Raw genomic sequence first — 16249 nt, 5'->3', positions numbered from 1 at the left:
TCATACATTTCACACTCTGCTGCACTTTGAAGCTGTGGAAGATGTGTCCTTCACCAGTATTTTCTCCTGCTTTGAGAGAAAAGCTAGTTAAACCTGCCCAAGAGGTGTGTCCAACTCAGCCCTTGTAAACAGAGTGCCTGTCTTCTACTCCCCATATTCAGAAGGAAGCTGGGAGATCTTTTTCCAGGTAGAAGGTTTTATGTTAAAAATACCAAAGTGAAGAGACTGAAAATCTCAATTTGTAGAGCTTCCTGCAGGTAACAACAGTTGTCCAAAGCATGTCAAATGACTGCCTGCATTTTGCTGCCATAAAATGAACAGAATATTTTCACTGGGACACCTGGGTCAAAGGGTGTTTTTCTCAAACCAGATGGCTGCATCAAGAAAACCACACTCTGTGGTGTGAAACAGAGCTCTTGCCACAGACCTCTACAATGCAGCAGCAGCAATTCGTGAAACTTTGTGGATCAGCCACTAGAGGGGGATTTAATTATACCAATGATTATACGTGCATTTGGAATCTCACAGTACTGACCTGGGATTTTACCTCCAAATAGATTCTGGTGCTTAAGACAGGTAAAAGATTTCTTTGACAGTAAAAGCAACTGACTTGAGAGTCTAGTTCTCAGATTTTTTCATGTTTATAACCAAGGCATCATCTAGTATCTGTTGGTATGCAAGAAAATAGGCACTGTATTCATTGAGGCTTCCTCTTCACTTTAAAGGCAGAGGATAATCCTACTCAGGTAGATTTATCAGGTTATATCTTTGGCTTATTTAAAAGATTAAATGTCAAACACCTTGTAAAATCTAGCACACTCACAAGCTTTTCTACACAGCCACTGCCTTCACCTTTAGCACACAAGGAGCCAAAGAAGCATTCTTCTGCCACACTGCACTGACTCTTCAGGGGTTTGTGTACTAAAAAATCAGTGCACCCTGCTGAGTGTCCCAAGGCCACAACAGCAGTACCCTGAGGAGTTTGGGAGCAAATCAGCTGGCTGGGAAGAAAAGAGAGGACGACTCCCTTTTTTATCCAGCGGACTCTTGTGGATCAGAGAGCGAGTGGGATCACCATAACGTCAAAGTGGTGGGAGGAGACAAACTTCCCTAGTACAAAACTTGCAAAATGCATCTCCAGGTACAGGCAGATCCATCAACATGCTGGGCACTTGTGTTGGAACTAGATGATTTATGGAAAAATTTGGTTCTGTGATGTGTTCTGAGAGCATTATGTGAATTTTTGTTCATATCACCAGGAGTCACTCTATCTTTTCTGAATATGATCACTATCCCATGTGGTGCCACTTTTCATTTTGTAATGATGCTGCTTTTATTTAAGACAAGGTGCAAGGAGGTATTATTTTATCATTATATTCACACTGTCATATCAAAAATAGTTTTCTCTTTGTAAGAAGCAGTTACAAAGAGAATATTGGATTTGAACAGAAATGTAAGTTCTTAACAACCAGCTGCACGGGTGATGTACTATGTTAATTTAAATAAGGCTGTTTAAAATACTTACTGTAATTCAAAATTCAAGTCTAACAGTTATGTCTAGTAGATGCCTAAAGTTACATTTCATTGTACAAAGAAAAATTGTCTTCTTGCTTACCAGAAAAAACATCCGTTGCTGTAAACCTTTTCCAGACAACTTACTAAGACTGCCCAGCCTAATAAACTCCTGTGGGAAACAAATACAAGATGATAATTTATCTCCTGCAGAAATTATGATTTTTTTTTTAGTATGTAAACAGAAATATGACTTCTTGGTCATACAAATGACTTGACTGTCAGTTACCAAGACTTTTAATGTTATTAAATATGTTAGAAATCTAATTTATAGGATAATTCCTGTTTGTAAGTGTCTTTAGGATAAACTCCTTTCATTCATATTAAGAAAATTCAGCTAAGCAAAATTGTTTTTACCTGACAATAACTCCTTCAGACAGCCCCTCTTTCCCCAGTTTTTAATGAGTATTTTTCACAGCACAAATGACATAAAAACTAATGATATATATGTGTTCTTGGTTAGCCACTGGTAATCTTCTGTGGTGCATATGGCACACACTGCTCTCATTCACTGCAGTGTAAAACCAGCTACACAACATCACCATTAGCAGCAGACAAAGAAAGACATTTGTCTGGCAGTATGAGTTATCCCAGCACCATCCATGTCATATAATACAGCACATTAATCCAAACCACAGTGTTTAAGAATGTTTAGGGATGGAAATAGAAGAAAAGTAGCAGATCTAACATTTCAAAATGCTGGATTTCCTTGGCTTACTGTGAACTATGCAGGAACTCACTCTTATATTTCTCTGAAAGCCATGAAAATACAACTTTTCTGTCACTCCCTCCAGCTTCTGCTAAGAGGTTCATATTTATTTATTACAGTTTTTCTAAGGTCATTCTACTCATAATTGTGGATGTAAAAACCTATATATATCAAGCACTTAACCACCTGCATCTTAGGAATAAATTGGCTCAGATCAACCTGTTCAGAGAAACAACTCAAATGCCTTAGGCTTGCTTTGGTGTGTCCAGTCCCCCCACCTGCACTGCCTGGGGGCTGAAGGGTGGAAAATGGATAGAGGTGCTTATCCCTGTGCCACACTAAGCTCATGGAAGCTGCTGTTGGCCACCAAGGAGTATTGATCATAGCTGGGGCCATGTCCCTGCACCCAACGGTCCCAGGCAGGCTCAGCACCAGCACGGCCAGCGGTGGGGACTGCATGGATGCAGCTGCAGGTCACTGCCACCTGCAAGGACAGCCAGCCACAGGGGTTCTCCTGTGCAGCACAGGAACCAGCTCAGCAGCACCAGACAGGCTCTGGACAACCTGCAGAGGATGGGCTTACAGTGGCATTTGCCTCCCAGCCCTGCCTGCACCAGGGCAGGGACTTGAGTCGGAGCCAGAAGAACAGCCAAGGGCTGGAAGCAGCAACAGCCTGGGCATGTGCCAGAGCGTGGTGGCCAATGCTTCTTGTCTTGGCAGGGAAACAACTTCTGCCCCCCATCTGCCTTTTCCTTGAACTTCCTAGGACAGGAAGACTGCTCGGACTTTAAATAGACTAGGGTAGCAGAAACACCCGATGACAGCATTTAATTTCATGTGATAGAGAGATGCAGAGGCTGTGAAATGTCCCAAGGGACTTGCCAAGGATGTGAACAGTCTGTGGATCACTAGAAAGAAACATGAGCTGTGGCAGCTGCTTGGAGACAGGGAAAAGGTAAAGGGAGGGAGTGGGGAACAGCCACAAATGCAGAAATACCTGTGCTCAGCACTGCCTTCCCAATGGCACATCAAACTCGATGCAAGCTCTGGTTTTGTGTATTACACACAGAAGTCAAGGGACTGGGAAGGAAAGTACTTCAGCAAGAGACAACTCTCAAGTTTGCACACACAGATACATGTGCCTAAGAAAATAAAAAGGCTACAAATATTACACCGTGGCTCATTTGTTCTGAAATGAGCTTTTGATTTTAAAAAGGCATGATAAGTAAGAAGGAGATGTTGGCATTCTTGTGGCACAATTAAAAGTGTTTACTTAGGGCAACACTGTCTCAAAAATTATTGCCTAATGTTACATGTAGACTGCAGAGACTGCTCCTCCCCAGGGCCATGAGTTTCAACCAGGGCCATGAGTTTCAAAGCAAGGTATGGTGAAAGGGCTGAAGTTCTTCCAGCACAAATGCCTTACTCCCCTTTAATCTATCAAGCTCTAGCATCAGGGGCTGGGAAAAGAAAATAAGGGCAGCAAAAAGAAATTTGAAACTGCTCAAGCTCTGAATGCTGTGATAAATGCTACATTTTTATTGCTTCTGTTATAAAAGATGTTTGGAATTGCCTAAAACAGTCCAGATCTATACAAAAGACAAAAAGTCAATAAAAGGCAATAAAGAGGATTGCCTTTTCCTGCTTTAAAGGTGCTGTTTTCTATGGTGTGCTGGTTTTGGCTGGGGTAGAATTAATTTCTTCATGGTATGGGGCTGTATTCTGGATTTGTGCTGGGCACAAGTAGCTGAACACAGGGTTGATAATAAAGAGATGTTTCTGTTATTGCTGAGCAGGGCTTACACAGAGCCAAGGCCTTTTCTGCTTTCCCTACAGCCACACTGGTGAGAGAGCTGGAGGTGCATGTGAACCTGGGAGGAGTCACAGCCAGGACAGGTGGCTCAAACTGACCAAAGGGACATTCCAGACCATGTGATATCGTGCTCAGTATATACAGTGGAGGCATGAAGAAGGAAGGGGGAACATTTGAGGTGATGGTGTTTGTCTTCCCAAGTCCCCATTACACCTGCCCTGCTCTCCTGGGACAGCTGAACACCTGCCTGCTCTTGGCAAGCAGTGAATTAATTCCTTGTTTTGCTCTACTTGTGTGCATGGCTTCTGCTTTCCCTGTTAAACTGTTTTTATCTCAGCCCATGACCTCTCTTGATTGCTTTTACCCTTCTGACTCTCCACCTGGTCCTGCTGTTGGGGCAGTGAGCAAGCAGCTGTGTGGGTCTTGGCTGCTGGCTGGGGTTAAATGATGACATTTGGCATTATTGTGTTTACATCTGAGAGGTTTTGGTGACAGAAAAAGGTTCAAATGATGAAAGGCAATTTCACAGGTGCCCCTAATAAACAGGTTTTGAAAACATACCTAATGATTTGAAATGGTATCAAATCTTAATCACAACTCTGTTACTCACCCTTCCGGGGATCACCAGATTGTCCATGCCTATCAAGTCTTTCTTCAGTTCATGCAGCTTCTGGAAGTTCTCCATCTTTATCATATTGCCATGGAGCTGAGCCACCATTTCAGAAATCTCAGCCAAAGCAGCTAGATGGACAAATCCATAAAGTGCTCATTAAAAATTTACAAGAATGTTCAAGAAGAAATATGGCTTTTGTCAGCAGTACCCAGCTCATGAACCCTCTTGTGCTACTCTTCTCCTCTATAGCATAAAGCTACCCAGGCAGACTAAAACCCACACAAACTCTGGACACCATCTTATGCAGTGGATGGGGTGGAGTGTTGTGATAAAGAGACAATCTATTTCCCAAAAATCTGCCCTGTTTTAGCCACAGTAACTTTATAAGAAGAGTATGGTCAATCCAGAGCACCAACAAATGGATTCTCATAAAGGACTTAAATTCCTACAACTCTGATCAATCTAGGGATGTTCTTTGTGCTTCAAAAAAATGCATTTTCCCCCCTGCTTGCAGCACACTGGGTCAGGTCCATTTCCGAAAAGAGCAGGAAATGGCAGTGTCACTTATTTCATCATTTGAGATGGCAAACACCTTGGGGTTTGTTCTCAGTCCCATCAATGAGAACAACTAAAGGGCTGCACACCACTGAGTCACATCATGGCTCTGCTCCATTCTCTCCAGGGACACCACCCTGTGCCATCATGTGTGGGAGCACACCTGGCTGGGTGGGCAGGCTCTGAATGGGCCAAAGACATGGGCTGGCAGTGCCAGGAGAGCAGCTACAGCCATTTGTGTTAAAAAACCACAGTCCATGAACAGCAACAGTGGCTCCATCCTCCTTCACCATTGCTCAGTACACAGTTCACCCACCTGCTAGTGGGAGACATGCTCTCTTCTGGGATTAAATTAACTTTTTTTTTTGCTTCTTTTAGACTCTGACCTTTAAAAAGATTCTGCAAACACTTAAGTAAGAAACTGATCCCAGAGTGACGAGGTCTCTAAGTCACACTGCCCTCATGTTGTCTTATTTTCACCTGTGAACCCTATGTTCATATCCATTTCAAAAGTGAAGCAGGAATCAGCCTGCTCCACTCTCTGGGGAGAGGAGAATGGACACATTTGGGGAAAGGAGAATGGACACATCATCCTCACGCCCCAGCCTTGGCTGAAAGACATGCAGGCACTACTCACTGTCTTCTCCGAGATCATTCAGGGAGCAGAGAGATTTCGGCCAGCACCCGTGTCACACAGCCCCCAGTGTCACACAGACCCCAGTGTCACACAGCCCCCCAGTGTCACACAGCCCCCCAGTGTCACAAGTCTCTGTGGCATTTCCTACTGCCACAGGTCAGGTTAGCTCTGCATTCTCTGCACTGCCTGCTGGGGGTCTCATCCCACAGCATCTGAGGGAGCTCAGCTCACATGTTATGCTGAGCACTGCTCCCTGCCCAAGTTCTTCCATGGATCTGCACCAATGCACCAAAGATAATGGACACACAGGTGTGGGGGATGGATGTAAAGGGGAAGGAGAACAAACCCTCAGAAAGAAATGGCAGGCAGTGAGTTCAGGCTACAGGAGGGCAATTTCTTCATGTTTGAAAAAAACCCAAAAAACAACCCTAAATCCAAAATCAACCCATGCTGGCTGCTTTGAGCTCCTGAAACAAATCACGGAAATGATAACAGAGCAAACTGTATTCTTGGAAAAGAAGACAAATAACACTGAAAGACATAATAACAGCATCCCTACTGGGTCAGACCAAGGGTTCACCTGGGCTAGTATTTTGTGTTATTAGAGGATCTCTAGGGAAAGCTAGGAACAACACAAGCACATATGGTATGTTCCTGTGCTCTCTCCAACATTCCAACTGTTTTCAGTTCAAGAGGCTTCCTGCACATGCTGTCATTTCTGTGTGTTTAATAACCCCCAGCAGAATTCTATTCCAAGCACCTGCCCAGACTGTGGCACAATGTGTATAGAAGAGAATCCTTCTGTTAATCCTACTGCTTATGGTGCTCTGAGTGGTGGATTTTGCAACTCAATCCTCTTTTTGTGTAGGCTTAAAAAAAAATGTTTTTCTTTCCTCCAGCCATACACTTGTAATGGATTTTGATGTCATTCCCAGCTCCAGGAACTGATGTCTTTTCTCTTTCTTACCTCTCGAATCCCTGAAGTCCATGTGGCTTGGAGGGTAGTGCTTGCAAAGCCTCTCCATGATCTGCTTGTAGTGCATAAGCCTGTGCAAAGGCCTGAGGAGGAAGGTATTGAGAGGCAAATAGCAGACTTTCTGTAGCTCGAAATCTCTGCAGAAGGTCTCCAGCTTGCGCGAGTTCCTGATCCCATTCTCCAGCTCCATTAAAATCTCATTGTGCTTTCGCAGGTGAATTGTCAGTTGCTTTTATGCATGAAAGAAAGGAGGAGGCTCTTAACAATCACTGAGAGACATGACTCAGCCCATACCTAATCCAATAACACATCCAACTAGCACAGCAGTGGGGATTTTGCAAACAAAATTGCTGTACAACACAATGGTTCTGATAATCACTTGCCAAGGAGAAAAGGCATTACTCATTTGAAGTAGACACCCCCACCCCCTCTGCATTCCCAGGAAAACTAAAGCACATAATTCAACAAAACTGTCTTATCAGTGAGGAATCCAAAGGCAAGGAGATAACATGAACACAGATCATGCAAGTAGGTGCAATAGAGACAGCCAAAAATTGTGAATGGGATTTTCTAAAAGGATGAAGGGATTTAGATGCCCCAGTTGCCCTTTGGTGATTTTGGGGAACAGAGATGCAGGTAAATGGACTTCTGGCTTCTGCTCTCCTCTTATTAATGAGAAGTTGCATCTCTTGGGAAATTCAACAAACACAAAACCAGAGGTGTTGCCTGACAGAAATGGGTATGTTACAAGCTCTTCATCCTTAGACTACATCCTGTTCTCCTTAGTGCAGTCTCTAAATAATCCCAGTGGCAGCAGGGGAGCTGCACACCAGCAATGAATGAGGTTTGCATTAAATATGTAATTCCATTTATGTCTCAGTATCACAGGTATTCACAACTCCCCCTTAAAACAATTCAGCAGTATTTTTTTTAAACAATTTATACAGGGAATTAGTTGTATTTTGAAAAAGGTAAACTGGTTCTTCAAGATGTACAGAGCTTCTCTGAGCAGCCAACTGAAGGTTTCCAGTAAACGGTAGAATATTAAGCAGCAGCAAAAAGAAACTGAATGCATAAATTGAATGGACTTGAGAAGAAATTCTGTCTTAATCTCAAGTTTGTGCTTTTTGACACATTTCCAGTCAACTCTCTCTCTCCTGTGATTTGTGACATGTTTACCAGAAACATACCTTCCCTAGAGCCAAGCTGCTTCCTCCACACACTGCATATTCATTTTACAAGTCTGCAACTCAGGAAAAGACACAGCAGACCCTCTGGGCTGCCACAGAGACTGCCCATTAATTACTTTTCTTAACTTCTTTCCCATATTAATTAAACACGTAGCATCAGTTTGCAGATCTCTGAACGGGTCTCATGATACATAGGTACAGTTTTTACTAACTTTATTTCTGTTTCTTGCGCAGTTCTTTTAAGTTAAACTAGCTTTTGTCTCTTTACCTATCAGTTGATAAGTGGTGGTGGATCTCAAACCAAATGTAATGGGAAAGGGGAAAGCACGCTGCCAGGTCTAAGTTACAGTGAGGACTGTACACTGCCCTTAAACTAGTGGCCCAGAAGGACCTGCAGACAGCAAAGGAGACACAATTTCATGTTGCAAGATACCAAGAGCAGAGACAAAGTCTGTCTGAAGCTCTCTGGTACTCTAAAAACAGTTTGTGAAGAGCTGCATCCTTCTTGAGAGCAGAGATGGAGGTAGAAAAGTCTCCTCTGCATTTCTTCCACTGCACGTGAATTACATCTTGAGGGGGAAAAGCAGTTCCTGGCTAAGTACAGTGCAGAGAGAGAGAGTGAGGCTGCCTTATTGGTGACAAGGCTGGCTGTGTTGGGGATGGGAACTGGAGCTTTCTGTGCTCCCTTTTTCTGCTCTGCCGTGTAATCGCTTGTGCGTCACCTCGCTCTCCGCGTCTCTCTCAGTCCTTTTGAAAGACAAAGCGAGTCCTAGCCAACATCTCGGGAGAGCTGTAATGATTAAAGTGCCCTTTCCTCCAGCCAAGGACTCGAGGCTGCTCCATTTACTAACTGCAGAATGCCCAGGTGGCCATCCCCAAGGAAAAATTTATCGAGAGTTCAATATCACTCGCAGAGCCGCGTGCTGAAGGTGAAATGCTGCGCTCTGCCCCACACCGACCTGCAGGTGTGGATGCATTACAGCAAGGGGAGCTTACATCCACACTGTACACACCTGTAGAGCTTTCACATGTGCCTGCATTCCATGCTGTTTTCTCAGCAACACAGAGCATTGAGAATACTGCTCTGGCCAGACTAAGAACATTTGCAAATTTTGCCGAATATTACACCTGGATTTATGGTTCATACGTGTATTTTTACTTCTAGTTTTAAAGGTATCAGAGGCAATTATTCTCATGATTCAAAAACCTTTCACCTAACTTGGCACTGTAGTGCACAAATATAACTTTCCCAAGTCAAATCAATATCCAGGTCATGGTGACTAATCCTGCAACATCTTAACGTGAATATTTGCATGAAAAAATAGGCACACTCAGCATTTGAACAGTCTCTTCAGCCACACAAATTCCAATGCTTTGTCTTCTTATTTGAAGGAAAAAATAACCGGAAATGAAATACTCCTGAACTTTTGTGTTTGCTGCTTCTGTTAGGAGAGTGGGGGAAAGGGGCTGGACAATCTAAAATCAGCTTGCAATTCTGAAATCCCAGGAAAATCCACCAAATGCTTGCTACGTCATCAAAGGAAACTTTCATAGCATGAGCCTTGATTAGAATTGGCAAAACCAGCACAAGAGGCAACATCATAAGAAAATGAAAAGCACACTGAAGTTAATCCGTGTCAAAGCTTAGCAGTTATAGGATCATTCCTACCTTCATACTCTGAATGTTCTTCAGCATAACATCTCCGATTCTTTGGTAATCTCCTTTAATGTGAGCATTAGAGCGGCCTTCCCTGTCAGCAACAGAAATGCCACACACTTCAGTCATCCAATAAAACTGCATAATCACTTATAAGCACTGAAACTCAATAGCTCATTTCTTTTAAAATCCTGACCCCCTGTGCTCCTTTGCTCAGAAGCTTGTGAGGAATCTTCCTGGCAGACTGTAATTCCCAGGTACAGTACACCCTTAACCCAGCCTGCCTTTCACTTCTGACAACAGAGAGGGCAGGCACTTAACATAAGGATTAGACTTTTAAAGAAAATTGCTAGCATTTTTGAACACATCAGAGAAGGCTGGAAATGGTTTGGGGAAAAAGAAGGCATCAGAGTCCCATGAGAAGATGTGACCTTAGAGCAGGAGGTTAATTCTCCTCAGATTCAATGGCTGAACCCCAGAACAGGACCCGGGGGTGTTCTTCTTCTGAAGAGTTTTCTGCTTGTGCAAGGGACAGTGGGGCCAAAAAAAAAAAATCCATCCAGCATCTGGCTTTGACTCATAAGTGTTTACATATTGGCAGGAATTTCCATTCAGTATTTCACTTATGGTATTACAAATGCAAAGTGCTGCCTCCCACCCAGCCAGCTGCACTTTGGGGAGTGCAGCACTTGGGTGCAACACTGCTCCTGATAAAAAAGATATTCCTGTATCTAAATAATTCATGTGTGAGACAGGCAATGATACCATGCTCTGAGTGAAACCAAACATGTGCTTTTTGAAAACACAGGAGGAAAGATCATGACTGTAAGAGCCTGTTACAGACCTGTTCCAACCAAGCTATGCTGTCAAAAGAAAATCACTAGGAGTGTGTGGGGAGAAGCACTGTTCCCCTCTCCAAGAGACTCCATTGATAAACAACTCCATGTTCATTTGAACATCACCCAGTTTCATAGGTTGTCTTTAATAATTTCCTATTGCGTGTTTTCCTAGTGTGTTAACACTCACATGCCTATTTAGGCAAGGAAAATCAGTACTCAACAAGATTTTTAATGGCTTTTTTTCTGAACCCAAAGGTTTCACTGGGGGAGGAAGTTGGGTTGTGTCAGTGGTAATTTTAATTACTATCACTGTTTTGCAAAACCATTATCTCATATAAACACTGCCATAGTCAAATCATGCCCGAGCAATGTCTAAACTGAAAGTACAATTTCTGTCTTCAGGAAGCCTCTGTCTGTCAAATCATCTTCACTCTGTGCTGTTCCTTAATCCTCCCTTCCCCCATGACACACCCATCCAGCAGCTCTCCCACTGAGATTTCCTGACAGGTTGTAAATAAAACCTTCCAGCCGCTAAAGCTCTGCTCCAAGTGGTGCATATCCAAGTGCCCCTGACTGAAAACCAGAACCATTGGGAGCCCCAGGCAGCAGCTCCACCCTGGCAGGGAGCAAGGGAAAGCCACCCTGCACCCATGAAGCCAGCAGGCAGCATCCCCTCCCAACTGGTTCATGCTGGGCATCTACATCCAACTCAGAAGTGTCACAGCCAGATGAAATTGTGCTGCTGCCAGCAGTGGTGTGGTATTCAGCAATTATCTCTACAAGAATTCTTGCTTTATGCATTATTCTCTCATTCTCTGGCACTACCTGGATCCCTTTCCATGTGTCTACATTTGATTTAATCTAATGGACTTTGGCAGTTTTGTACCTTTTTGAGTATGAAATGTAGAGCTATCTACTTACTGCCAAGATAAATATTAAGTCCATCATCACAGACTGTTTTTTCTAAGTAGACACAGCTTTTCTGATCTGAAGGCTACAATACAGATTGGCTGGAATACACAGTGCAAATGTCCTATCTACTAGCTGCCTATTGGAGGCTGAGCCCAAGCCTACCAAAGTCACAGTGAGTGCTTCCAACAGCTAATAATTGATTAGCTGGGATTTAATTATTCCCAGCTAATTAATGGGAACTGGGGGCTGTTCATGGAACAGTCAGGTCCTTATTTCCTAAGAGCTGACCTGCTGGACCCTCTTCAGCACCACCAGCACCGAGTGCTTGCACAGCATCTCACCACATCAGGAATAGTCTCCCTTCACCAGCATCAGCCACAGACTTCTATGGCTTTCAAAACTTACTCTGCATCTTGGCAGAGTGACAGAGACAGAGAGAAGGGGATCCCCAGAAGCAACAGCCCCACTCCAGCTGTTGGCTGAGCAGTGAAGAGCTGAATGCTACCAGAGCCCTCAGCCCAGGCTGACAGAGATGACCTGTGCAGCACACAGATGCATCCTGCTGGAAGAAATAAATCCTGGCTTTTCTTAGGAGAAAATACAGAAATGTGATGGCTGCATACTGCTCCTTGTTCCAGACACTCTCCTTGTTTTAGTTATTTATTTCCAGGCAAATGAATTTTCCTTGTAAAGGAGATGATTTTCCCACTGGAGATGGTGCACAGGCATGCAGGCTGTGATGTGGACAGAGAGGCAGGGAGAGCTGAACTGGGCATGAGGGAACATGAGAGCTCCCCATCTGCCTCCTAAAACCCAACCTCACCCTACCCCAGCTCCATGCTGGCACCCCAGAGCAAACCCCATGCTACACTGCCATCTTCCCCAGCTCCTCAACATGCAAATCCCAAGAAAACAAGGAACACCAAGAAAAGAGCATCCAAATACACAGAATATAAAAATAAAACCCAAACACACAACATATCAGTTGATGTCTTGCTGCTGCAACAGCCCAAAGCACGGGAGCACAAAGGAGAGTTCTCCCTGTGGCGTATGTTTTGAATAACAACACTCAGCTTGCTGAGAGGGAAGAAGCTGCTCATTTGTTGTGCATCAATGGCTAAATTGTTCTTCTTACTCCTTGTTTTCACGGGTCACTGTTTGAACATGGTATCTATCTGCCAGTGACAAGGGAAAAAACTCAGGGCCTAGGGTCTCACAGCTTTTCATCAGGAGCTGATTTATGGTGCCCATCTCCACAGAAGATGCAGGAGCAGCTTCCCCCATGCATAATGTGCCCTGACTCCACTGACATTCTGGGGAGGTCTGAAGCCTCCCCATTTTAGCAGAAAATCATGCTAAAAGAGTGAGGATGTTATTGGTCATTCTAAGATCATTTCCCATTTTTATCCAAGTAGTCCCTTCCTTTTTACAACAATGCAAGTGTACAATAGCAAGAAAAGAGAAGACTGGCTTACACCTGGCAAGAAATTCAGACACTACCTTATATATATTACTCCAAGCAGGCACCAGCTGGACTTACAGGGATTACACAAGCAGCCCTGTCAGATTTTCTAATTACATGATTTTTTAGTGTATACAATTGAAAACATAATAGAAGGAAATCTCAAGTCAGCCCATACCCTCAATCAGAAGGTATTCAATGGGGATGGTGGAAAGGCAAAAAAGAAGAGAAAGATATCTCAATAAAGATTTTTTTGAGGCAAACACAGAAGTCTTTGATTGCAGCCCTTGAATTGCAGCCAAAATAATAACAAATCAACTGTAACAAATTATATTTACAATGTGTGACCTTGTGTTACATACTCAGGAACTCTCTCCTGAATAACATAGCTGGTTCTTTGAACACCTACACACTTTGAAGTTCTTTATGACTCCATTATTAACTAAAGTTCTAATACTAAAATATACCTTAAACATTTCTCATTACAACTGCCTTTTAATAAGAGGCATGTTTTGTAATTGGAAAAGAAGAGCCAATAAAAGCAAACACCCCTTTCCTTGCTCACACCCTGCTTCTCACTGCCCTGCCCATTCCAGCCAGCACTGCAGCTGCACTTGCAGCAGTGAGTGGTGCATGACACGCTGCTCAGAGCCTAGGAAACACTGCTGAAGCCATCAGAGCTTCCCAGAGTCAAACCAAGCCTTTGGAGGGTGTGCCTACATTTAAAGACTTCGGGATGGCTGCCCCTGTTGTGGGAGAAACCCAACCTACAGCAAACATGCATCAGCAATGCTTTTAAATGTAAGGGATCTGAGCAAGTAACAGCACTGCATGAAAATGGGCTGTAAATGCAACAGCATTACACACCTTGCTGTGGAACAGCCTCAGAGCTGACCCTGGGCACATCCTGCTGGGAGAGCCACAGGGACTGATGCAGCATGGCTCCAACTCTGACTAACAGATCCTGCATGTGCTACTTCTCCCCACCATTTCCAGTTAATTTGGGCGTAGCACAGCTTCAATCCCCAGAGGTACCCAGAAGTGACTTCAGCAATGAAAACTCTCCTCAAAACCGAGCCCAGTGTGCTGGCACCAAGCCCCTCTCAATGTCCTGGTCTCAGGGATCTGAAGAGCATAACCCAGAGGTTTGTACTGCAGCACACACCTCACTTCTGTACACAGGACAGAGACACTTGTGCAAGTGCTCTCCTGGTGCCTCCCAGCCTGCACGCTGCCTTTGAGGAGGCAGATAAGAACTGCTGCCTTGTTTATATAAACTGTCTGTCAGGCTGCTCTTCCTCAGCACAAGTATTCTCAAACAAAAAATGGTTAATAAATCAACATTTGGCTCATCTTCCTACACCTCCCTGAGTGCTTTTTTATTAGAGGTTTTCAATTTTGCTTCCACAAACTCTGATTGCGCCTTCTCCTTTCATATGCTAAGATTAAGAGCCCTTTTTCTTGCAAATTACAGCCACACATTCCCATCTGGTAACACTGAGCAGCAGCTTTCCTCAGAAAGATCTGCAAGTCAAACTAGCAGCTTCCCTGGGAGAAGAGGAGTCTGCCTGCACTTCTGGGAGGTACATAACACTTTTCTTTCCTAGCACATGATAAAGCCCAAAACACAGATTTGTACTACCTGATGAGGGCATCCTTGGGCAGAAACAGCTATCCTGACTTGCCCCAGCACTGCTCTCTCTGCTGTTCAGTGGTCAGAAAAGGGGGATACTTATGGTTCTCTATCTGCCACTTTCTGTCTTCATTTAAAGAAATCAGTGTGGAAACTTGCAATACATTTAATGGGGTGTGGAAAGATGAGCTCAATTATTTGGATGGAAAATGGTGCTTGTGGCCCAAATGAACAGCTTATTAAACAGCTGAGGTAAAAGGAGGAGTAGAACCCAACTCCTCCAAACTGACTTCTCAGATTCAGCCCCCCAGAAGCTGATGAAGTATGTCACACCCGGCCTGCACTGCCCACACCTCTTCCTCCTTGCCATAAAATATCCCTGGTCTTGGCAAACAGGAGCCAGCCTAAAGTCACTGACATATGCCTCCCATATTTTCTCCCATCAAAAAGGCTTGGGAGCTCCCGGCCTTGCATCCAAAGCCTTGCTGAGGAGTCCTGGCAGCCAGGACCAGCATCTGGATGCCCAAGTGCCAGATGCAGCTCTTCTGGCACTTGAACAGCCTGATGTGTGCTATTCCTGCTCTTCTCCTCTTCTCTTCCCTTCCTGTGTGAGGGGGAAAAGCCCCATGCCTGCCTGCATCCACCAAAGGTCCTCCTTCCTCTCCTCAAACCTCCACACAGCCTCCAGTGGGGTGTTTCACTTGCTCCCAGGAACATGGGCAGCCTCCAGAGCTCAGCACAGCTGGGGCAACTGAGGAGATTCATGGAATGCTTTGCTGGCCTTGCAACAACACAGGCAGGGCTGAAGACATGGCCCAGAGCATGGTAACACTCATCTTAGGATGCTGTGCAATAAAACCACCAGGAATCTTCTCAGTTTCATGGCCAGAAAGAAACTCTGGCTGAGAAAAATGCACTGACTGCCTATATTCTGCAGCTGACTATTGGTGTCAGTATCAATCTACGTCATACTAAAAGCTGTCACTAGGGCCTGGACACTGAGACATGCTGATCTTAGGAAATGCAGCACTGCAGAGAAAAATGGTGAACTGTTTAAAGGAACAGATGAGCCCTGCCAGAATCTATAGCCAGGTCAAAAGGATCCTGGCCATTAAGGTGTTCTGTAGCAAACAGCCTGCCCTTGATTGCAAATTCAAACACTCCAGAAGCCTTCAAGCAAGCCAGAAATGCTTTTAATAATGCACACAACCTGAGCTTCCTCCAGCCAAATACTAAAAGTCTATAGATATGTTTTCACAAATTAAAGGCATGGAGACATCTAACAATTGTTAGGCACAATCCCCCTGAGCCTTGTCCTCACCACAGCTCTTTTGCATCAGCAGCAGCTTCAATATGATGCAAAGCCTAAGAGAGCAGGGAATGATCTCCTGTTAGATCTCCCAACATGCAGCATGAAGTTTGAAACAAACCTTAGAGAACTGCACTTGTGTCTGTGTAGAGTGAGCAGGTGGAACTGCACTTTAGGTGGATAAAACCCAGCATCCTACTCACTAGGGGAACACAGAGGACTGGCTGCAGGAGACTCCCTCTCTCTCACAAGCTCCCACAGCACATGTTGGTAGCTAGGGGTTTCCAGCAGCCTGATGAAGCCCACAACCCCTTCATTCAAAGGCCCTTTTTTTTGTAGGGCACGTTACCCTCTGACAAAAGCTCAGGTCTC

At 44.3% G+C, this 16249-nt stretch overlaps 1 protein-coding gene across 5 annotated transcripts in view; it reads right to left on the bottom strand.

Annotated features, from left to right (window-relative positions):
* FARP1 (FERM, ARH/RhoGEF and pleckstrin domain protein 1) overlaps positions 1-16249 on the bottom strand; it is a 200819-nt gene that overhangs the window by 9021 nt on the left and 175549 nt on the right. For all 5 annotated transcript variants that reach the window (XM_054272214.1, XM_054272216.1, XM_054272218.1 and 2 more), the window contains exons 17-20: positions 9735-9816; positions 6867-7104; positions 4705-4835; positions 1616-1684 (exon numbers count right to left, since the gene is read on the bottom strand). In XM_054272214.1, coding sequence (XP_054128189.1) covers positions 1616-1684; positions 4705-4835; positions 6867-7104; positions 9735-9816 — 520 coding nt within the window. The remainder of the gene's footprint in view (positions 1-1615; positions 1685-4704; positions 4836-6866; positions 7105-9734; positions 9817-16249) is intronic.

This window comes from Melozone crissalis, unplaced genomic scaffold (assembly GCF_028551555.1).
Source record: "Melozone crissalis strain CALT ecotype California unplaced genomic scaffold, PUWL_Pcris_2 ptg000013l_1, whole genome shotgun sequence".
Classification (NCBI taxonomy): domain Eukaryota; kingdom Metazoa; phylum Chordata; class Aves; order Passeriformes; family Passerellidae; genus Melozone; species Melozone crissalis.
This window is presented reverse-complemented; position numbering and strand designations above follow the sequence as displayed.